The following is a 22,044-nucleotide window of genomic DNA, read 5'->3' on the forward strand; positions in this document are numbered from 1 at the left end:
CGTCTTGCAGTCTTTTCTCTTTGTGATTACAAAGGGTTGTGTGTTTGGAATGGATGGATGGTATACAAGTTTACATGAGAGAATCGATACTACGCCACTAGGGGTGATAGCAAAGCTTTAATCTAGACAAAAGATGGCTTTTGTAGGGAATGATCCTAAAAAGGATTGAGATCTGGGTTGATTACAGCTTTTAGATGCAAATCTGGCTTGAGAGCAGAGTTTGTATGTTTGTTTGTTTGATTGGTTGAGTGTCCTTGTCTTTGGACCCTGTTTTCCCTTTTATAGCAATGATCTTGGCTGTTGCAAGCTTTGCCTGAAAGCACTTCAGTGAGTCATCACCTTTTTTACATATTCTGCCATTCAGAAAGTACTTTTGGGCTGAGAGTAGGTTGATTTCCATCGGTTGTCACTTCTCTTGTAAGCACCTAACCTTTGCATTAATGAGGGATCGTTATATTGTCTTTGAGATTGATGGATGGGCTTGGTGCTGGGCCTCGGACAAGTCTCATTTCTTTAGTTCTTTTGGGCTTTCTTTCCTTTAAATTCAAAGTCAAAATATTAACCCAAACAACACTGTTCTCCCACTAAAACAAGCGAGTACATGCAGAGGGGACAGGGCAACAGCTGAAGCAGCAGCAGAACATTGTTTTTTTACGTAAAATTTTGACAGAGAATAATAAAACGTTGTTTTTCATCTCTTCAAGGAACGCGAAAAACGCGGGTCCCACAGAAAACGGACCCATTCCAACACCCCCAACCCAAAACCCTCAAAACGGACCTGTTCTTGTTCCTCCTCTTGGGTCATCACTCATCAGGTGTTCCAATTTCTTTTTCCAAATATTAATAAAAAATTCGTTACACAAGTTGACCAACGGCCGCCCCCCAAAACCCGTTATTTGTTTTTTGTTTTGTTTTTGCTCGTCAAACTATGTTTCTTCACTTTTCTGGTTCTGGTTCTGGTTCGGTTTTGTCTAATGACCACCAAACCGCCTGATCGGCAGGCGGTTCAGATGGATGCTTGTCCGACCACGACTTCCTTCTTCCTTGGAGGGACAACGTTGAATCTTTTAGTTTGATTCCGACTAGACACCAGACAATACCAGAAACTCAAACGGTCTGTAATTTTTTCTTTTTTTTTGTCTTCTTTTTGTCTGGTTTTTCTTTTCCTTTCCTTATTCTTTTCAGTTTCCTTAATCTTTGATTTGTTTCCTGTTGATATTGGATTGATCAGATTCTTGGGTCAGGGACAGAATTCGACGTGTAGTGGTGTTCTTCTTGGAATTCCAGCCAGCTCAGCTTGAATTTTGACTCGAGGTACGCTTTTTTTTTTATTAATTTAATGAAAACCCTTTCATTATTTTCAATTTTCTTGATATTTTCCTAATCTCAAATAAAATGGAACAATTTTGGAGTGTTCGAGATTTTTTTTTTTTTTGGTTAAACGACAGATTTTGTTAGTTTAGGTGTTAGATTAGTCACCAACAGACAGTTCGAACCATGTTGTCATGCAATCGCACACTTTTCCAAAGGGACACTTGCGAGGGTTTGGGATTTTGGGTTTTGATGCATGTATGGTTATAAAGTTGTAATTTTGATGATCAAATGTAATTAAACCCCTTGTGTTCGTTTCGTGTTTTGATCGTTGTATTGGCAGAGGATCTTGAGATTTCGATTGGAGTTTGTTTGCTTGATTTCTGTCGGGAAATTTTTTGCCGTGCGAGCCGGAATGGAACAATTCCGGCATATTGGGGAGGTTTTGGGAAGTATGAAGGCTCTGATGATGTTAAGAGATGAGATTCTGATCAATCAATGCCAGTGCTGTTTGTTGCATGATGTGTTCACGTTGGCGTTTGACACGATCGGAGAGGAGATCCTACTGAACCTGAAACTCGAAGAGAAGAAGACGAAATGGAAAGCGCTCGAGCAGCCTCTGAGGGAGCTGCACAGAGTTTTCAAGGAAGGGGAGCTGTACATTCGGCATTGCATGGACGCAAAAAACTGGTGGGGGAAAACAGTCCTCCTCCATCAGAACAAGGACTGCGTCGAATTTCACATTCATAACTTGTTCTGCTACCACACGGCCATGATTGAGGCAATTGAGAATGCTGGAGAGATTGCGGGGCTCGATCAGGAGGAGATGCACAAGAAGAGGATTCTGCTCACAAGGAAGTATGATAGAGAGTGGAATGACCCCAAACTTTTCCAATGGAGATTTGGGAAGCAGTATTTGGTCCCGAAGGCGATCTGCAACAGGTTGGAGAGTGCTTGGAGGGAAGATAGATGGCGGCTTGTCGAAACTCTGAAGGTGAAAAAGATTTCAGGATCCTTTGGTTTGACGAGGAATGAGCAGCAACTTGGAGACTTGCTGCTCAAGAAACTCAGTGGGTCGGAAACCTTAAATGGGAAGCTCTTTCCGAGCTCAATCTTACTGGAATCTGAGTACTACAGCGTTAGGCGGTGGTTAGGAGGAGGAACGCAGTACAAGGAGATCCAGTGGTTGGGGCAGAACTTTGCCATGAGACACTTCTTTGGGGATATTGAGCCGTTGAATTCGGAGATTTCAACTCTCCTCGCACTTTCCCACCCCAATGTGCTGCAGTACCTTTCGGGGTTTTATGATGAGGAGAAGAAGGAATGCTTTCTTGTTATGGAGTTGATGAACAAGGATCTGCGCTGCTACATGAAGGAAAACTGCGGCGCGAGAAGGCAGGTATTGTTTTCAATCCCGGTAGTGGTTGATATCATGCTTCAGATTGCAAGAGGCATGGAATATCTGCACTCTAGGAAGATCTACCATGGGGAGTTGAACCCATTGAATGTCTTTCTCAAGGCAAGGAGCTGCACAGAAGGCTATTTTCAAGTAAAAGTCTCGGGTTTCGGTTTATCATCCGTGCGCAAACCTACTTATCGAAAATCACAGCAGAAGAACGAAATCAACCCTTTGATTTGGTGTGCCCCGGAAGTCCTAGCTGAGCAAGAGCAACCAGGAAACAAAGGTCTTACCAAATACACGGAGAAAGCGGATGTATACAGCTTCGCCATGCTTTGCTTTGAGATCTTGACAGGGAAGGTTCCTTTCGAAGATTCACATCTCCAAGGGGACAAGATGAGCAACACTATAAGAGCAGGAGGGAGGCCTCTCTTCCCCTACCCTTCACCAAAATACCTCGTCAATTTAACCAAGAGATGCTGGCACAGTGACCCGTCTCAGCGCCTGAGCTTCTCGTCCATCTGTCGCGTTTTGCGCTACATAAAGAAGTTCCTTACTCTGAACCCCTATGACGATCAGCCTTTACTGCAATCCCCTCCTATGGATTACTGCGAGATAGAGTCATGGTTCCTGAAGAATAGTTCAGCTGCCGAATACGCCGATTTATCCTCAATATCGCAACTTCCATTCCAAATGTTCTCTTACCGGCTAGGGGAGAAGGAAAAGACTAGCCCAGACATCGTGAGGGTTAGGAGTCTGGATTCCTTAAGTGATACAGCATCAGCGATTTGCAAGCAAAAATCTCCAAACGGCAAAGTTGACACTGTGTCCATTTCAGAAGATCCATTCGTACCACTAAGCGAATCGAGGTCCGTTTGCTCTGATGTGTGGTCTGTTCATGATCTGAGGTCAGTTTCTTCCGAGGCTCCAATGCAAAGAACTCTCACTGCCAAGAAACGTCAAGACGCGACAGCTAGAAAAGCCTCAGGTCAGCCAATAATTTCACCTTAATCCATTTCTTTACAATCAGCTGATTACTTTTTTAAGCCAGGGGGTTCTGTACTTTCTCCGTTAACAATCTTGACTGGGAAAATGTTGATCAGGTTACACTGGGACATCAAAAACACCAACCACAGGAAGGACGTCAACACAAAGACTTTCAACACCAAGACTTGCGTCGCCAAGATTTCCATCGCCAAAACTTGCTTCACCGAAACTTCCACCTGCAAAACCATGTCAACGCAGTATGAAGACAAACCAAAGCCCTCCACCGCCAAGTCCTATGAACACAAAGAGTAGTGCGAGCCGAAGCAGGCACAGAACGAGGGGGCACGTTTCGGACTCGGAGATACATTAGGCTTTCTTTTGTTTCACATCACATACATGACACCAGAAACTTGCAGGCGTCGAATAGAGTTTAGCAAACAGTAAAAAAAAAATCCACGATACATATTGTCAAGTACAGATCAGTTTTTGTTCCCTTCCATTTAACTAAAAATCTCCGTAAATTTAAATTTCTTACTGTTATAGGTCCATTAGGTTTGAAGATCTTATAGTAAAGTTTTTTCGTTTTCAGTTTTTATGTTCTCGCATGGCATTTATATGAACGTAATTCCGCATCCGCATAGTCTTTCATGCAACTTGTTCTCTATATATTTTTCTCTTTTTGCACACTCCTGTTTATTTCCTATTCCACTTTGATTTATTCTCTCAAAAACCGGAAATAAACAAGGGTGTGACGGGGAAAAAGGGTCGTGAGGAAATCACGACATGAAGAATGTGGTTTCTCATTCAAGTTACAATTCAGCGTATCATAGATGCAAGATAAAATTAAAAGGACGCAATCCATACCTTTATCAAGATGTTTGGCTATGGTTCACAGATGACATAAATTTAAACTGCAAGATAAAATCGCGCAATCGCATATGAGATACAAACTCAATTCTGTGGTCTCCCAAAAACGACTGTCCTATAAATCTGGTCGCCGAAGAGTTCACGATAGATGAACCCTATTTTCTACACTCTACTGAAAACAACTCAACTGAGATCGCCTTCGTTGGAAGTGTTACAAATGCTTTTCGGATGTTTTTCTCAACAAGCAGCTACTCTAAATGAATAGCGTAATATTGAACATATATTCTGACCTAAATAGCTGACCACATTATCTGATAGCTAGTGTGAAAATGATTGACAAAGCTGTTCCAAGAATATATGTTAATCTGCAACCTGCTTCCCCTGATTTCACATTCGGTCAAAATTTAAAAGTTTTGAAGCCGAGTACCCCAAACAAATCCTCAAATCTCCTTTATTCATTGCAATACGACACTGTTTAAACCTTGTCAGCTCTCGTGCTGGTATGACAATCTTCAGATTTGAAGATTCAAAATGTTTTCATAACCAGCTGATGTCCTTCAGATACTATATTTTGCAGCTAATTTGTACGACATCAGTCATTCAGTCGGTTTGGCACCTATCAAACAAGGATGTGGCTAGAACCCGAGGTTCTCAGTTCCATCTTACTTTCTAAGGTTTCTCCGTATGAACTTACAATTTCAACTTTATAGTGGGCCACCAGAAGAAAACTCTAGAAGGTTTCAAAAGGATAATGACCTCTTAATTGATGTGAAAGGAGTTACCTTTTCCTTAAACAATCTGCAACACTTTTATACACCCGTCTGAATTGGCAGCAACCACCATGTCTGATTTCCCTCTCCAGAAGACACTCGAAACCCATTGTGCACTATAATCATCGGTCTCCTTTCCAGAAATAGGATCAATGGAGCCAAACTTGTGTGAAGTGATTGGCATAGGCAGAGATCTATGGTAAGCATAAACCTGGAAGATATCAACACAAAAGGTTAAAGCAGTTGATTAGATTATGATTAGACTGTATATCTCGCACAAGCACTGTCTAGAAGTTACCAGCTCATCTTCAATATTTCCTTTTACCTTTTTTTTATTTTTGGTTTAATATTTCCCTATAACTCAACTGGAGGCCCATTCATTCTTCATTTTATTAATACAAGTACCATGTAGCATGGGGATTAAATATGCACCTCATTTGTTTCTGAACGACAAGCTATGTAACCATCTGAAACGGATAACGCGACAAAGTTCTGGGTGAGTAAGCATCCAAAGTGTGACCAACTGAGAAAAAAAAACATAAACTTGGTCAAACAGTTATAATGTAGTTAGAGCAAGTGTTATCTAGATCTCAAAATCGCACAGAAATAGAAATAGGTTCTAGCATAAAGAGCCAATAAAAAAATTAGTGGGGTAGCCAACCTTCTCATTGGTGTGCCCACCAAGGCTTAGGCTGCAAGCATCGGTGGATGGATCACTCATACTGGTTTTGCTAAGATCCCATATCTTTAATGTGTTGTCAGTGGATGCAGAAACAAGGGTCTCTGAGTCCAAAAATTTCACATAGCTTACAGCTTTCTTATGCCCATCCAATACGCACCACGGAATTTTAGTATTATGAAGATCATAGCAGTAGGTGTAGTAGTCCGCACTCCCGAAGGCCAGAAAATGAGAGGAGTGAGAAGAGAACTGTACACAGCATACATTTGCAGCGTGCTTAATGGTATCTAAACTGTTTCTCTGAAAAGAACCATCCCCCCAAAAAAGGGATTTCAGAAGCATCACAGACCAAGCCCTCATTGCATGCTCAGTGTATTGAGCAAACTCTTGACCAGTGCTGGCATCCCATAACTGGATATCAATAAAGTATATATTACGTTATATGCAATGCAAGTATTAATTAAAAATAAGGGCAAGCAATAGTCACTTATTAGACAATATATTGGAGAAAAATGAGCCACAAACAAATCCATGAGAAAAGACAAGGATAGACAAAGCTTAAATAGTCATAGATCTCTATTAGACTACTTCTGTGACACATATATCAAAAGGATGAACATGCAGACACTATCAGGTCAACATTCAGACAGCACTATTTTTTTTCGGGTGAGGATCCCGGGGATCCTCAAATCACATCCGTCCATCATACATCGTGCAGTCAGAAATTATTGTAAATTTTTTTATTTAAAATTGAATATAAACAAAACCTGACAATACTGGTCGCACGATGTACGATGAACGGATATGATTGAAAGATCCCCGGAATCTTCACAAAGAGGATCCGGCGAAGATCCTTTCTCTTTTTTTTTTTTCAGTAACACAAAACAGTCAATATGTCACAGGATATACAGACCTTGATTACACCATAATCAGATGAAGCCAGATTGTTTTTTATATAGTTGTTCCAGCAAACACAGCTGATCCTTGATTTGATTGACATCTCAATCACTGGATAATGAATATCAGCAGGATCATTGAAGAAAGCATTAAACTCAAAAATCTTAATTTTCATTGAAACCCTGGCAGTAGCAAAATAGTCTTCATTCCGATCAAAACTCATAGAGGAAATTACTTTAGAGGAACTGCTGAAATCTCCATTTCTTAGTATGCCATGTACTTCAAACTTACTATACCGAGCATATTTACACAAACCATCAAAGATGGCTCCCAGTCGATCAGTGCATATCTCCTTGTCTTAATCCTTTGTTCCCACATACCAATTATTGCGAGTTCTTAATAAATCTTTATCGCTGCGTATTCTAGAATCAGTCCCAGGAATCTGAATTCTTGATCTCATCAGCTGTGTTTGTCATGAATTGCTTGTCAACTTACTTCCCAAACTTATATAGGGTTGTTAATTTTCACTTGGAACTTTAATTTTAGCAGATTACTCTCTGAACTTTTATAAATAACTAATTTTCTCGACTCTAGATTTTGAAATTCTTTATCTTGGTCATGCAGACAATACATGACAATTGTATGAGGTCAAAAACATAATTTTGTTTTGGTAAATTATGCTCAAGGGCAATACTTTGTAGCTGCTAGTATATGAAGTCAACAAGCGGGAAGAGAAGAAGAAAAAAGTAAAATGATGTCCACATTAGGGTTAAATTACAGTACTGCCCTTGAATATTTGTCATGTAATCAAAATAGATAGAAAATTAGATAAAAAACTCAACAATCTAACATCTGGAAAACTGGCTAATTATATAAATTAGGAGGATAATCGGTTAAAATTAAAGTTAAAAGTTTAGAATATAAATTAGCAACTCCTTAATCCATAAACATGCCTCTTGTTACAAAGATAATTTTATCCTGAAAAACTGATGTAGACCATGACATATAAATTCAGTCTCAAATTTGATACCTGAAAGAGTCGAACTAAAATTTGACGAATTATGTGTTGAACTGAATATCTTATGATTGAGCTAGCATTAACCTCTTTGCCCACGAAGCGGAGGTAAAAGAATTAAAAACCAAACCGTGATGCTATAGCGAAACTTTATGCGCGCATCTCCTCCAATCCCCTTCGGATCCTCCACGAGCCCCTCTACGAGCGCTCCATTCCCCCTGTTTCCCAATTCCTCTAGTTTCAAAACCCTAACGGCTATTCCCTCTCGTCTCTCCGGCGATCCCGCGCTCTGAAACTGCGAGATTTCTTCTCCGAAATCCAGGTAAAACTCCAATCCGTGATAAAATTCTCCGATTCCAGTTTGTTCTAAAATATCAAGTTTCAGTAATTCCAGGTTAAAACTTTGAAATTACTTGTTTCCAGGCGAGAAAAACCTAGCCATGGGCTCCTACAAGGACGCAGACCCATCCCTAGGGTTCCTAACCCGAAAGGACACCGAGGTCAAGCTCCCACGACCAACTAGGGTTAAGAACAAAACCCCAGCCCCTGTACAAATCACCGCCGAGCAAATTCTTCGGGAGGCTCGTGAGCGTCAGGAGGCTGAAATCCGACCTCCCAAACAGAAGATCACTGATCCCACTGAGCTTGCTGATTACCGCCTCCGTAAGCGCAAGGAATTTGAGGACCTAATCCGGCGTGTGAGGTGGAATGTCAGTGTATGGATCAAGTATGCGCAATGGGAGGAGTCCCAGAAGGACTTCAAGCGTGCTCGCTCTGTTTGGGAGCGTGCTCTTGAGGTCGATTATCGGAACCACACCCTGTGGCTTAAGTATGCTGAGGTGGAGATGAAGAACAAGTTCATTAACCATGCGAGAAACGTGTGGGACCGTGCGGTCACACTCTTGCCCAGAGTTGACCAGCTCTGGTACAAGTACATTCACATGGAAGAGATTATAGGGAATGTGGCCGGTGCTCGACAGATATACGAGAGGTGGATGAATTGGATGCCGGACCAGCAAGGTTGGCTCTCCTTCATCAAGTTTGAGCTTCGCTATAATGAAGTGGAGCGTGCTAGAGCAATTTTTGAGCGGTTTGTGCAATGTCATCCAAAAGTTGGTGCGTGGATTCGGTTTGCCAAATTTGAGATGAAGAATGGTGAGGTTGTGAGGGCGAGAAATGTGTATGAGAGAGCAGTGGAGATTCTAGCCGATGACGAGGAGGCTGAGCAGTTATTTGTGGCTTTCGCTGAATTCGAAGAGCGGTGCAAAGAAACTGATCGAGCAAGGTGTATTTATAAGTTTGCACTTGATCATATTCCCAAAGGAAGGGCCGATGACTTGTATAAGAAGTTTGTGGGTTTCGAGAAGCAGTATGGAGATAGACAAGGCATTGAGGATGCAATTGTGGGAAAGAGGAGGTTTCAGTATGAGGATGAGGTTCGGAAGAACCCTCTTAATTATGATGCGTGGTTTGATTATATAAGGCTAGAAGAGAGTGCAGGGAATAAGGATAGAATTAGAGAAATTTATGAGCGAGCAATTGCTAATGTTCCTCCGGCTCAGGAGAAGCGATATTGGCAACGATACATTTATTTATGGTATGTGGTACACATACTAAGCCTCGGTTAATTAGCTACTCTGCTTATGCTTTGACTTTGATGTAGCTTCATTTGTTTGAATAATTATTGCTGATTGTTTGTTTCTTTTGCAATTTTAGGATTAACTATGCACTCTACGAGGAGCTTGATGCTTCAGACATGGAGCGTACACGAGATGTGTATAAGTATGCCTCATTTTGTTAGCCTATGGTTTTGTTGATGTACCTGAAGATTGTTTTGTTCTTGCCATATTTTACCTTAACTACTATTCAAGTCAATAATGATACGTGACTACTTACGTGTAAAATTGAAAATAAATCTTGTTCAGCTTTCTCAGTACATGAATTGCTATAGTGCACTGGGACTAATTATTTATTTATTTTTTATAACTGAATGTATATGAGGATATGCTTGAAAACTATTACCTGTAGAAAACCAATGTTTTATTTGAGCAATTTGGGTATAAAGTTGTATTTTTGGTGTTCTTATATTATATGTATAGTTTATCATGACAGTGGACTGATGAGCTTTCAGTTTTTTCTTTGTAAGGCATGATTTGTTGTTAGTTTTTTAAACATTTTTTGTTGCACAACTAATTTGATGGTTTACAATTTGGAGTTTTTGCAATGCATATTGCCGTTATTTGGTGAAAATATTCATGCAAATTAAAACACAGGTTCACTGTATAAGTTTACATTTGTTACCTTTGACATAGTTGGCACGTGGACACGTCCTGAATACTTTGAACAGATTTCTCACTATACTAGAAATTTTTCCAGGGAGTGCCTTAATCTGATTCCTCACCAGAAGTTTTCGTTTGCAAAAATATGGCTCCTTGCCGCCCAGTTTGAAATACGGCAGCTGAATCTCAAGGGTGCACGAATGATCCTTGGCAATGCAATAGGCAAGGCACCTAAAGATAAGGTAAGGTATATTCAGCAAATACATATACTCATTTTAACAATGCCCATTCAACAAGTCAAAATTTATAGTTAATATTTATAATATGCTTCCTTAAAACAGATATTTAAGAAGTATATTGAGATCGAGCTGAACCTTGGGAATATGGATCGATGTCGGAAGTTGTACGAAAAGTATCTGGAGTGGTCCCCAGAAAATTGTTATGCGTGGACCAAGTATGCAGAGTTAGAGCAATCTTTATGCGAGACAGAACGAACCAGGTCGCTTTTTGAACTTGCGATTGCCCAACCATCACTTGACATGCCTGAGTTGTTGTGGAAGGTAAGACATGGGGACATCCTTCTTTCTAATACACCTTTTGTTGTTTGAATTTTGATAGTTTCTTGTGGAATATATTAATCTTTCTTGCACTTTTATGTTCTTCTATGATGTTTCATTACATATAACATAATATGTCATGGATGTTAGTTGCACCAGTGCCTAGTTATAGTTCTTGACTTGCAAAACTTGAATTGGAAGAAATAACAGAAGCAACACCTTGCAAAATACCTATTATTCTCAGTTGTATCGAAGTTTTTTTGGTCCTTTATAACCTATCTACTGATTGATTTGTGTCTAAAGCTTAGTTTTTGATGCAGAGAACATGTTCCTAGCTTCTCAACGTAGCAACTGTGAACCTGTTCTAGAAAATCTTTGAAAAATATTAATTTGTTGGCTAAGGTTGATGTTACTAGTTTATGCAGTACAGGTTCAGATGACAACATAACATTTGTTACTAATTTGATTGATAATTGACAACAGGCATACATTGACTTTGAAATATCAGAGGGTGAATTTGAGAGAACTAGAGAACTTTACGAGAGACTCCTAGACCGAACAAAACACCTAAAGGTGTGGATCAGTTATGCGAAATTTGAGGCATCTGCTATAGTGGAAGATGGTGTGGATTCAGATATGGCCGAAGACCAAGCCCAGGATTATCTTCTTGAACAGAAGAAACAATGTCTTCTCCGTGCTCGAAGTAAGCAGTTAATGGATAGAATAGTAATTGAGAGTTGGCTAATCTATATTCTTTTACAGTTGAAAATATCTCACCCTTGTTTTTTTTTTTTTTCTCTGTACATCAGGGGTTTTTGAGAAAGCTGTTAACTACTTTAGAACTTCAGCACCTGAGTTGAAGGAAGAAAGAGGTATGTTGCTCGAAGAGTGGTTGAACATGGAGGCGAGCTTTGGAGATTTGGGTGATGTTAGCTTAGTCCAATCTAAGCTTCCAAAGAAACTGAAGAAGAGGAGGCCAATAATGACTGAAGACGGCCCTGCTGGGTATGTGATCAACTCTCATGTCATTTTATGTTCTTAACTTTTTATATTCGTTTCTCATTTATTCATCTCGGTGTAGAGAATCCTTTATACTGAAAAATGGAGTGTAGCTTTGATCTTCTTGTGTTGGTTCCATTTGGTGAGTTCATTTAGTTTTCCATATGTTAACCGATCTTTGTTGAGACTTTGGCAGGTACGAGGAATATATTGATTACATGTTCCCGGAGGAAGCTCAGACGACAAATCTCAAGATATTGGAAGCTGCCTACAAGTGGAAGAGGCAAAAGGTGTCTTCTGATGAGGACTAGTAAGTTTTTGCACCTTGTAGTTTCCTCTACTGTGTAAATACAGAGAAAAGTGTTGTATTGCTTGGCTAATGATCATCTTGATTTTGAGAAACCATGCTCGATGGTAATGTCTAACGAAACTTGTTTTAATCGACAAATATGTCCTCGTGGCTTGAGATTTTGCAATTCATTTCGGGATACAAGTACTTGTTCTTGGGCTATACCCTTGCACACATTGTTTTCTACTTTGGCCGGATAGTTTGCAATTCCTTTCATGTTCCAAGCTCCTTGGTAATTTTCCTGCTGTGGTGTTATCTGTGCACTTGAAGAAAAGCGATCTTCCATTATTCGCTCATGGTATAACACGTGGATTATTAACATCAATTGTATCTTTGTAACTTTCTGAATTTTGTAAACCGAACCCAGCCTTAGTAGCTTTTCTATTGTCGTTAACAGCAATTTTTATTTTTATTTTTTAAATAACACTTTTTATTTGTTTTGCCAAACACATTTGATGTTCTAGATTTTTTAAGGCTTTTATATTAGCACTCCACAAAATATTGAATGCACCCCACATTAAAATTTAATATTAAATGACTTATTTACCCTTTTTCTATGGCCCATCATGGTGCGCCATTGGCATTGTTTTGATCCAGTGTGACGTGTCCATTTACATTTTTTAATTCAACAGCTCAAATTCAATTTAATTAATTTCTTATAATAAAAAAATCAAGCGGTCAAAATAATATTATTAATTAATCCAAATCTCATCCAACACTAAAACTCCTCTAGTACACTACAAATACACACTGATTTACCTTAAAGTTTTTACATGAAAATGTCTGTAAAAATAAAATAAGATAGATGATATAAATACTAATTCAAAATTATTAGCAAAAAAAAAAAAAAAAAAGTCAAATACAAAAGTTGAACAAACTATAAAGTTTGGGGGAGAATTATAGGCCCCTTACTGTTGAAAGAAAAAACTGCCTAACCTTATACGTATAGATGGATAGTTGAAAATACAGAACTAAACTTTGATATTTTTCACCATTGGTTTGAAGATGGTTTAACGGATATTCTCCTTTTCTGGAATTTTCTTTTTCTTTTAATTGGCATTGAATTCTTGCTAAGGTCCTTGATCAAGGCATTTGATGCAAGGAATAAATTTGGGAATTTAACAAAAAGCTTCTGGTGTTGTTCATTTTAACGAAAAATCACATTTTTACACTAAAAAGTCAATCCTGATACTATTCACTTTATCTTTTATTTTATCTTTATCGTTAAAACTCAAAATATATATTTCTTTTTGCTGATAGAAATAAATAAATGACTTGAATTTTAGAAAAGTTGAAGAACGGATTTTTAGGCAGCAAGATAAGGTTACAGTTGAGATTTAAATATAGAAACGGCTTTGAGTTTTGCTAATTTAGGATTTTTCTTTATGCCTTTGTGCTGACGGTGGAAAATAGTTGCAGAGGGGGAGGGAGAAGAGAGGCTGTGAACAAAATAAAGGGAAGAAATACAATTTTCGACTCACACATGAGAGTTACGTGCATGCTATTAATAGAGGGTCTTCAATACGATCGATATTTTCAGCAGATATCGTCGATATTTCTGACTCATATGTAAATATTGGAAAAACTCTTGTATTTCATCTAAACCAATATTTAACAATTCTTAAAATTTCATTTTAAATTTCCTTCATCTCCATTGAAAGCAACCAATATCGATATTGATATTCAATACATCTACCGATATTTCTCTAAATTTACACATTAATATTTCCAACAATACTGATATTTTGCGTGTACCTCATAATGCACAAGTGTTAGCATCTCGCTCTTTTTGTTCCCGAGATAGCGCGAATCTGAGACGTTGATTTCCATTGGCTTATTATTGTAATATTTAGAAAATCAAAAGGTATTTCCATTACCAGAAGTGCCAATTTTTGGTTCTCCAGGTAGGCAGGACACCCAAATGACCAGTAAAGAAAACCAAGGAAATTACAGTTATTTCCCTTTTTCAAGTTTCACCTCCCAAAATCCTGCTTTTCTTTTTCTTTATTTTTTGGTTTTTGAGAAAAAAGATCTTAAATTCTGCTCCAGTTGCAATCAAATATTTCTTTTGGATCCTCTGAGCTCATATAAAAATTGATTGGCTTGGTGAAAATGGCATTCGATTTGCAGGTAATTTTTTTGGGTAAATTCTTGAAGATAATTTTGTTTTTACTGCATGATTTGCTTTAAAGATTTACTAGTTCCAATTCCATAAATTTTTTTATTTAGTTTTATTTTACATTCTGAGATGAGCTAAGAAATATTATTCAATTATTCAAATACCTCAAAGCTTGCGCCTTATTGATCCAATAATTGTTTATAAAATAGGAGATTTCAAGAGAAGAAGAAAAAAAATTCCATTTCTTATTTCTCTCTGATGTGTTTCCATCATTTACTTATTGTTTTTCTCTGTTTACGTAATTCAGATAAATTTAGTATAATTATCGTAGCGTTTGTCTTATAAAAACAAATGAAATGTAACATCAACAAATAAGGTTTCTCATTGTCTAATTTGAGAAAAAAAAAAAAAAAAAAACTTAAAATTTGGCAAATTTAAGAGCAAGTAGGAAGTGGTAAGCAACCAACCCTACATTTAATTGAAGCCTTTATGAAAAAGGGGTTTAAGCCCTTTTGGTATGGCAATAGCTAGGTAAGAGGTGTCACCTTTCTATATGTAAATTAAGGGAAATGCGATCTTGAATTAGTGGCCAAATCCTTAGGAGCAACTCTTTCTTTCTTTGTTTTTTGTTGGGCAATGTAAAGGTTGTTCTCAAATGTCATTTTAGTAAAGGTTATTCTCAAATGTCATTCTATGGTTTATGTATGTACATAATGTTTTTTTTTTGCAAAACGAAGACACGTTGAGAAAATCTCACTTCTACCCTTCAACTTTGATTGTTTCAGGGGATAGAAGGATCATTTCGAGTTAGACAATAGGTTTTGAGACTTGAATTGGTTAATCGCTTCAATTTTAGGTTTGAATGCAAAAGTATCAAAGTTGAAGAAAATTGAGTATAGATTTCTAGTTTTGGATTGTTGAATCGCTTCGAATTTAGGTTTACGATATAAAGGACCTCCTATGCCCTAAATAATCAGCTTTGCAATTTAAGGATGGAATCGAAGTTGAAGAAAATTGAGTAGCAATGAGGTTTTCCAATGCGCTCTACTCCAAAAATCTCTGTATGTATCTTAAACTAGGGCATATACATTATCAAGAAAAGTTTAATGTGATTTTATTCTTGTTTCCGTCTTTAGTCTTTAGTTTATTTTTTACTTACTAAATTTTCAGTCCAACCTTTTCATTACGATTGCCGGCACCACTTGATGAAATTGATGCTACAACTTTCATTCAATAAAAGAAATAATTAATGAAAACTTGACGAATCGCCAACCGATAGAAATCCTTGTCATGGTAATGAAATAATTATTCATAAATATTTCTCTGTCAATCTTAATTTCTAATCACAACGTACACTCTTTGTAAGAGAATTCTATTTCTTGGATTTTCGATACGGAGTATGAATCTTTCTTTCCCTTTTTGACTTGATGAGATTTTTTATTTCTTGTTAATCTTGTTCTTGTTTGATTTTCAGGTCTTCGATATGCCTCGCTCAAGACGAATGGAGGCTTGTGTTTATGTGTGGTGATTTATGAGTATTTACTGAAATATTCAAAATCGAGATGATAAAGCATCGCTGGAGGGAGATAGCTAAGTCCTTTAACAATCATGTTGATCCTGAAAAAACTGAGCAGCTGAAGAGGACTAAAACAGGTCCAAATTTCTCTCCTCTCAACCCTTGATCTTCGATTAAAATGCCAGTCACTCATTCGATCGGTGAATCTTGAAACAATAGCCCTTATTTTCATGGCATTCATAAATTTCAGTTTCTGCAATACCATGAAAAGGATCAATAGCTGAGTACAATTTATAAAATTGATTGTCTTCTTTTTGTGCTCATGTGATCTTGCAAGCCTTGTTACTTGTTAGTATTTCTTGTTCAAATGTATGGCATCAGTTCTTTTGTAAATTTCCAAAACTGCATTCTAGCATATAAATTTATGTCATTTTGCTTGTTACCCAAGGAAACCATTAAAAATTGTTACCCTAAATATTTTGCGGTAATATGTTATTCTTCACCGTTGCCACTTCATTTGATGTTAGAGTTATTTTTCTTAGAGAATTTGTGTTATCTGCAGAAATTGAAAATAATGTGACGAGGATCTTCAAGCTTATAAAAAACGAAGACCTAGGGAAGAAAGATGGAAACCGAAAAGATTTGAAGAAGGAGTCAGAACTTGTTGCGCTCATTGAGAACTTTTACGAACAGTACCAGTCACTATATGCTTTGTATGATCATCTTGTAGGAGAGTCTGGGAGAATCGTTCGTGGCAAGAAAGAGCGAAAAGGTTTTTCCATGTCTCCCTCCAGCTCAGATTCCGAGTACTATTCTTCAGAAGACATTGAAGGTAACAATGCCAGATTGGAAAGATCTGACAGCATCAAGCATGAACTCAAAAATGAACATTCGGAAGGCTCTGGTGATCTAAAGCGAAAGTCAGTATATGGAAATGGAGAAAAGGAAGCAATAAATTCAGAATATTTGGCAGCATTGAGAAAACTAAAACAAGCAGAGATTGTAGACAATGATTTGAAGGATGAAGTTGATGAAAAAGTAAAGGAACTTTCAGCTCTTGTCGAAGCTCACGAGGCTCATGGGAATCATTCATCAGCTCGAGTAAAAGAGTTGGAGGGACAGTTAACTGGTTTTAAAATGGAGTTGGAATCCTTGTGCAGCCAGAAACGAGATTTGGAAGCATGGAAGGAAGGTAAATCTGCTGAAGCTAAACAGCTAGGAGATAAAAATATTGGATTACATGCGCGCATTTTGGAACTTGAGTTAGTTTTAAAAGAAAGAGATGATGAAATATCTGATCTCAAGAACAAACTCAAGGGAAATGAGGAGAGCTCAGTATCAAAAATTTCAGAATTGATGACACAGGCCGAAAATATGCAACAGGAAGTTGATTCGTTGTGTTTGCAAAAAGGTGAACAGGAGAAAAAGATGGTGAGTAAAAAGAATGAATCAGTAGCGCAAGTCAAGGGCTTAAGCGAGCAGGTCAATGCAATGCAGAAGGAATTGAAGATCATTCGCCAGCAAAAAACTGAATTAGAAACGCAACTGGATAAGAAGAACAAAGAAATCTCCAAGCATCTGCAACAAATGGAAAATCTAAAGCACGAGTTAACAAAAAGGGACACAGTTGAGAAGAAAATGATGGAAGAAAAAGAATATTTTATCGCGAAGGTGAAGGACTTGGAATCAGAAGTGAACTCTCTACGCAATAAAAAGAAGAATTTGGAAAAGCAGATTAAAAACAGAAACCATGAGAACAACAGGTTGAGACAAGAAAATGAGATTCTCATTTCTAGAAGTTTTGGGTTGGAGGGAACGTTGACTGAGAGAGGGGATGAGATTTACGCTCTTCGTGAAGAATGCGAGAATGGAAATATTGAAGCTTCTGCTCAACTTATGAAATTCACGACGCAGGTAAGCAATTTGAAACAAGAAATGGATTCCTTGCAGGCTCAGAAAAGCCAGTTGGATTTGCAGATTGAGATACAAAACAAGCACTATTTGAACAAACTGACTGAAATGGAAAATCGAAACGATAACTTGACAGACACGATTGGCCGGATTGAGAGAGAGAACCAAAAGTATTTGGAAATACTGAGTGAGAAGGAAAATCAAAACCATAACTTGACAGTCAAGATTTCCGATCAGCAGATGATTATTAAGGAACATGAAGAAACTATGAAGAAGTTCAACAAGGAGCATAAACAAGCTAAAATTTGGTTTTCGGAATCCAAGTTAAATGTACGATTTGTCGAAAGGAAGATGGAAGAATTGGCAGAGAAGTATAGAATCAATCTTGAAGATAGCGTGCGCCTCTTATATCAGAGAATCAGGGTAGCAGAACAAATACACAATGAAAACAAGGAAAGCCACAAGAAGTTCAAAGAGATGTACGAGAAAGAAAACGAAGATCTTAAAGAAAAGCTAGCAACGTATCAAGATCCGGACACAAAGTTGAAGCAAATATCGAAAATAGCAAAATGTACATTGCTTGAATTGGACTTAGTGATGCTTAAATTTGAGGAGGGACACAAGAACTTTGAAAATCGGATTGTGAAAATGACGGAGGAGCTTGAGTCTGCAAAAACTTGGGTTAGCGAGAATGCTGGCGTGATCAAACGTTTAAAGCACAACGTAGATTTCTTAACCACACAAATGAATGAAAAGGAAGAGCAGGAGAGTGTGTTGAGAGAAAAAGTTTGGAAGTTGGAAGCGTCCGTGGGCAAGGAAGCTGGGGAGAGGCTGAACTTAGTAAAAGGGTTAAGCCAACTAGAGAGTCAGGTGGCAAATCTTGAGAAAGAAGTAAAGGACAAGGATGAAGACTTACTGAGTCTTAGGGAGGAGAAGAGGGAGGCCATACGGCAGCTCTGCGTGTTGATCGATCATCACCGGAGCCGCTATGATGATCTGAAGGAAGCAGTGTCAAAGAGGTCAGCTGCAACAGCTGCCAGAGGCAGGATTGCAATTTAGGCCTCTGTTATGGCCATTGATTTGATAAAGTTTGTTTCACATTATAGACTCTTTTCGATTATTTCTTCTTTCTTTTTGTATAGAACAAGTGATGTGTTGCTCATAAGGGCATTTCATCATCCATGATATACATTAAATTCCTGGGTTGTATACACGTAAATATAATTTTGCATCGTTTTTTAGGTAATTAAAAATGAAAAGAAATGCTAACACTACATAAATGTAAGAGAGAAGAGAGATGAACACTTTTAGAGAGAGAAATTAGAATCTGATCTTTATATTCGACTTAGTACAAATGAATTACAATCTGTCATTTTATATCTCAAGTTAGTCAGCTACAGTGCTAATTAACTCTCAACAGGTTCTAACAATCCTAATAGACTTTGTTGATATGGCTATGCTGATGTGGCTGCTGACATGTCATTCTAACATCCCCCCTCAATCTCAGCTGGGATTTCCAAGCTGGAGATTGTAGCAATGTCGAATAAATGCAGGACTGTGAAGACCTTTGGTTAAAACATCAGCAGTTTGCTCATCTATAGGAATGTATCTTACTTTCAAATCACCTCTTTGAACTCTCTCACGAACAAAATGATAATCCGTATCTAAATGTTTAATCTATGAATGGAAGACAGGAATAGCACTCAAAACTATAGTGGACATGTTATCACAGTGAATCACTGGGGTTGTGAACAAACCAACACCTAATCCTTCAAAATATTTATCACCCAAGCAACATCTGCTGTGGTATGTGCTAAAGCTTTATATTCAGCTTCAATAGAATTTTTGGAAACTGAATTTTGTCATTTTGACTGCCAAGATATCGGATTGTTACCCAAAAACACAACATATCCAGTAACTGATCTTCTAGTATTAAGATTAGTAGCCTAATCCGAGTCTGAAAAGGCATTAATGTCAAGTATAGTGTCTGAAGAATACAAAACCCCATGTTGACTTGTGCCCTAAAGATATCTCAGTATTCGTTTAAAAGATGCAAAGTGCAATTCTGTTGGGGAAGACATAAATTGGCACATTGAGTTAACTGCATATGCAATATTTGGCCTTGTGAAGGTCAGATATTGTAATGAACCAACCAGACTTCTATATAATGTAGGATCCGTCAAAACAGTACCTTCTGCATTAAGTAATTATTGATGTGGCTTACATGGAGTTGTTGCAGGTTTGCAAGAGTCCATACCTGCCTTGTGAATCAAGTCTTTAATATATTTAGAATGATTCACAAATATATCTCCATTGTTCTTGTAGTGAATTTGCAATCCTAAGAAATAGATCAATTTACCCAAATCTTTGAGCTCAAAGACAGAAGACAACTCTTGAATAACTTGTTGAACTTTTGAAGGATTTGAACCTGTGAGAATAATGTCATCCACATAAAGCAACAGAAATATCATATCTGAGCCATCTATTTTGAAAAGAAGCTTGTATCAGATGGTGAAGCAACAAATTGAAGGGCTTCCAAATAACTAGTAAACTTGGAATTCCATGCTTGTGAGGCTTGCTTCAATCCATATAAGGATTTGATTAACTTGCATACATAGGTAGGATGAGATGCATCTACAAAACCTTGAGGTTGTTTCATAAACACCTATTTTTGTAAGTCACCATCCAGAAATGCATTCTTGATATCAAGTTGTCTCAAGTTCAAATGCTTTATTGCAGCCAAGGCTAGAATCATTCTAACAGTGGTATGCCTTACCACAGGACTGAAAGTGTCTAAATAGTTAATACCATGCTCATGTGTAAACCCCTAAGTTACAAACCTAGCTCTATACCTGGCAATACTCCCATCTAGATTCTTTTTAACCTTATACACCCATTTACTTCCAACAATAGCCCTATTTTTTGGAGATGGTACTAAAATCCAAGTGCCCTGTGCTTAAAGTGAGTCATATTCCTCTTGCATTGCTACCTGCCATTGAGGCAATGTTGTAGCTTTTCGAAATAATGAAGGTTCTGAAGTATCAATAATCTCAAACAGAAAGGAATACCCTCCAACAAATAGTTCATCCTAAGTAAGTTGAAGAGAATGTAATTCAAGACATAATGCAATCAATGATGCATAATTCTTTCTAGGTATAGTGCCACTCTTTAATCTAGTTGTCATCGAATGTGGAATTAACTCATTGGCTGAAGATGAATTGGATTGTGGAGAAACAAGAAGAATTACATCAAGTTGTGTGGATGAATGGACAAGCAACATTGATGATGTACTAGAGTGATGATAGGGTGAATGATGATGGTGTTGTATCTCTGAAGATTCTGCATTAATGCTTGAAATACACTGTTGTGAATCTGGTGTCTGCTCAATATCGTTCAGATCAGAAATATGATTATTTGGCACTAAAGTGTTGGTGGAGTCACTATGAATCACTGTACAAACCTCTTGCAAACTCTGTCTAGTTCCTGTTGAACTTCCAACTGCATTAGGTGAGTGAACTATAACATGAGAATGCGGTGCTGGTGTATGCCTGCAAAATACTTTTGGAACTAGATTGACATAAGAGTTGAAAAGGAAACACATCTTCATCATGTATCACATGTCTAGAGATAATGAATTTTCTAGACTTGATATCATAGTAGATAACAACCTTATACCCCATAGCAAAACCCAGAAACACACACTGAATGGCTATAGGTTGTAGTTTATTTGCATTAAAAGGTCTAATTAGTAGATAGACAGCAGTTCCAAAGATCTTAAGATTGTATACTTCTGGTTCTTGATCAAACAAAACCTAATAAGGAGACTTCATCTCCAAAATTCTTGAAGGCATTTTGTTAATAAAAGAAACGGCATGTGAACAAGAATGAAACTAGAAAGATGTAGGAATTTGTGCTTCTGTCATCAAAGTCAAAGCTGTCTCAACTAAGTGTTTATGCTTCCTCTCAGCAATTCCATTTTGCTAAGGGGTGTGTGGACAAGATACCTGATAAGTAATGCCCTTATCTGCCAAAAAATTATGGAATATATTACTCATGTATTCCCCTCCACCATTAGATTGAAGACATTTAATATTAGTATTGAACTGATTAAACACAAAGCTGTGAAATTTGACAAATACAGAAAAAAGTATCTGATTCATTCATCATAGGGTAAATCCGTACAAACCTAGAGAAATCATCTATAAAACTGATGTAGTATCTATAGCCTTCTACATATTTCTAAAGTGAAGGACCCCAAACATCTGAATGTATCTTCTGAAATATAAATTTTGATCTCTCTTGTTTTACATGGAAATGCAGTTTACTCATCTTGCCTTGAATACAAGCAGAACATATAGAACTAGATAACTCACTACTCAATAGCAACTG

At 37.7% G+C, this 22,044-nt stretch overlaps 4 protein-coding genes across 4 annotated transcripts; 3 read left to right on the forward strand and 1 right to left on the reverse strand.

Moving 5' to 3' along the window:
- The first annotated feature begins 943 nt into the window (after positions 1-943).
- LOC103928868 (mitogen-activated protein kinase kinase kinase 7) lies at positions 944-4,067 on the forward strand. The gene is made up of 4 exons (XM_009337972.3): positions 944-1,114; positions 1,232-1,314; positions 1,655-3,698; positions 3,814-4,067. The coding sequence occupies exons 3-4, from the start codon at positions 1,727-1,729 to the stop codon at positions 4,065-4,067; spliced, it is 2,226 nt and encodes a 741-aa protein (XP_009336247.2). The 5' UTR covers positions 944-1,114; positions 1,232-1,314; positions 1,655-1,726.
- A 1,286-nt stretch (positions 4,068-5,353) lies between these two features.
- Positions 5,354-7,370, reverse strand: LOC125469376 (protein SPA1-RELATED 2-like). The gene is given in 4 exon segments (XM_048566633.1): positions 5,354-5,545; positions 5,767-5,826; positions 5,996-6,424; positions 6,927-7,370. Coding segments are annotated over 4 exon segments (1,125 nt in total).
- A 603-nt stretch (positions 7,371-7,973) lies between these two features.
- On the forward strand, positions 7,974-12,240 carry LOC103928867 (crooked neck-like protein 1). The gene is made up of 8 exons (XM_048566670.1): positions 7,974-8,247; positions 8,349-9,522; positions 9,642-9,707; positions 10,302-10,446; positions 10,546-10,764; positions 11,245-11,464; positions 11,571-11,766; positions 11,957-12,240. Exons 2-8 carry the CDS (start codon positions 8,366-8,368, stop codon positions 12,069-12,071), a joined length of 2,118 nt encoding a protein of 705 aa, XP_048422627.1. The 5' UTR covers positions 7,974-8,247; positions 8,349-8,365; the 3' UTR covers positions 12,072-12,240.
- A 3,993-nt stretch (positions 12,241-16,233) lies between these two features.
- On the forward strand, positions 16,234-18,853 carry LOC103928889 (COP1-interactive protein 1-like). The gene has a single exon (XM_009337995.3). The coding sequence runs from the start codon at positions 16,234-16,236 to the stop codon at positions 18,712-18,714; it is 2,481 nt and encodes an 826-aa protein (XP_009336270.3). The 3' UTR covers positions 18,715-18,853.
- Positions 18,854-22,044: the final 3,191 nt, after the last annotated feature.

The sequence above is a fragment of a genome, unplaced genomic scaffold, assembly GCF_019419815.1.
Source record: "Pyrus x bretschneideri cultivar Hongxiangsu unplaced genomic scaffold, Pyrus_bretschneideri_v1 Contig42, whole genome shotgun sequence".
NCBI classification, from domain to species: domain Eukaryota; kingdom Viridiplantae; phylum Streptophyta; class Magnoliopsida; order Rosales; family Rosaceae; genus Pyrus; species Pyrus x bretschneideri.

Excerpts from the sequence above, each read along its gene's own strand:
- LOC103928868 (XM_009337972.3), top strand. The coding sequence starts at position 1,727 with ATGGAACAATTCCGGCATATTGGGGAGGTTTTGGGAAGTATGAAGGCT. Across the intron at positions 3,699-3,813 it reads GACAGCTAGAAAAGCCTCAG|GTTACACTGGGACATCAAAA; the intron begins GTCAGCCAATAA and ends AATGTTGATCAG.
- LOC103928867 (XM_048566670.1), top strand. The coding sequence starts at position 8,366 with ATGGGCTCCTACAAGGACGCAGACCCATCCCTAGGGTTCCTAACCCGA. Across the intron at positions 9,708-10,301 it reads CGTACACGAGATGTGTATAA|GGAGTGCCTTAATCTGATTC; the intron begins GTATGCCTCATT and ends AAATTTTTCCAG. Across the intron at positions 11,767-11,956 it reads ACTGAAGACGGCCCTGCTGG|GTACGAGGAATATATTGATT; the intron begins GTATGTGATCAA and ends AGACTTTGGCAG.
- LOC103928889 (XM_009337995.3), top strand. The coding sequence starts at position 16,234 with ATGTTATTCTTCACCGTTGCCACTTCATTTGATGTTAGAGTTATTTTT.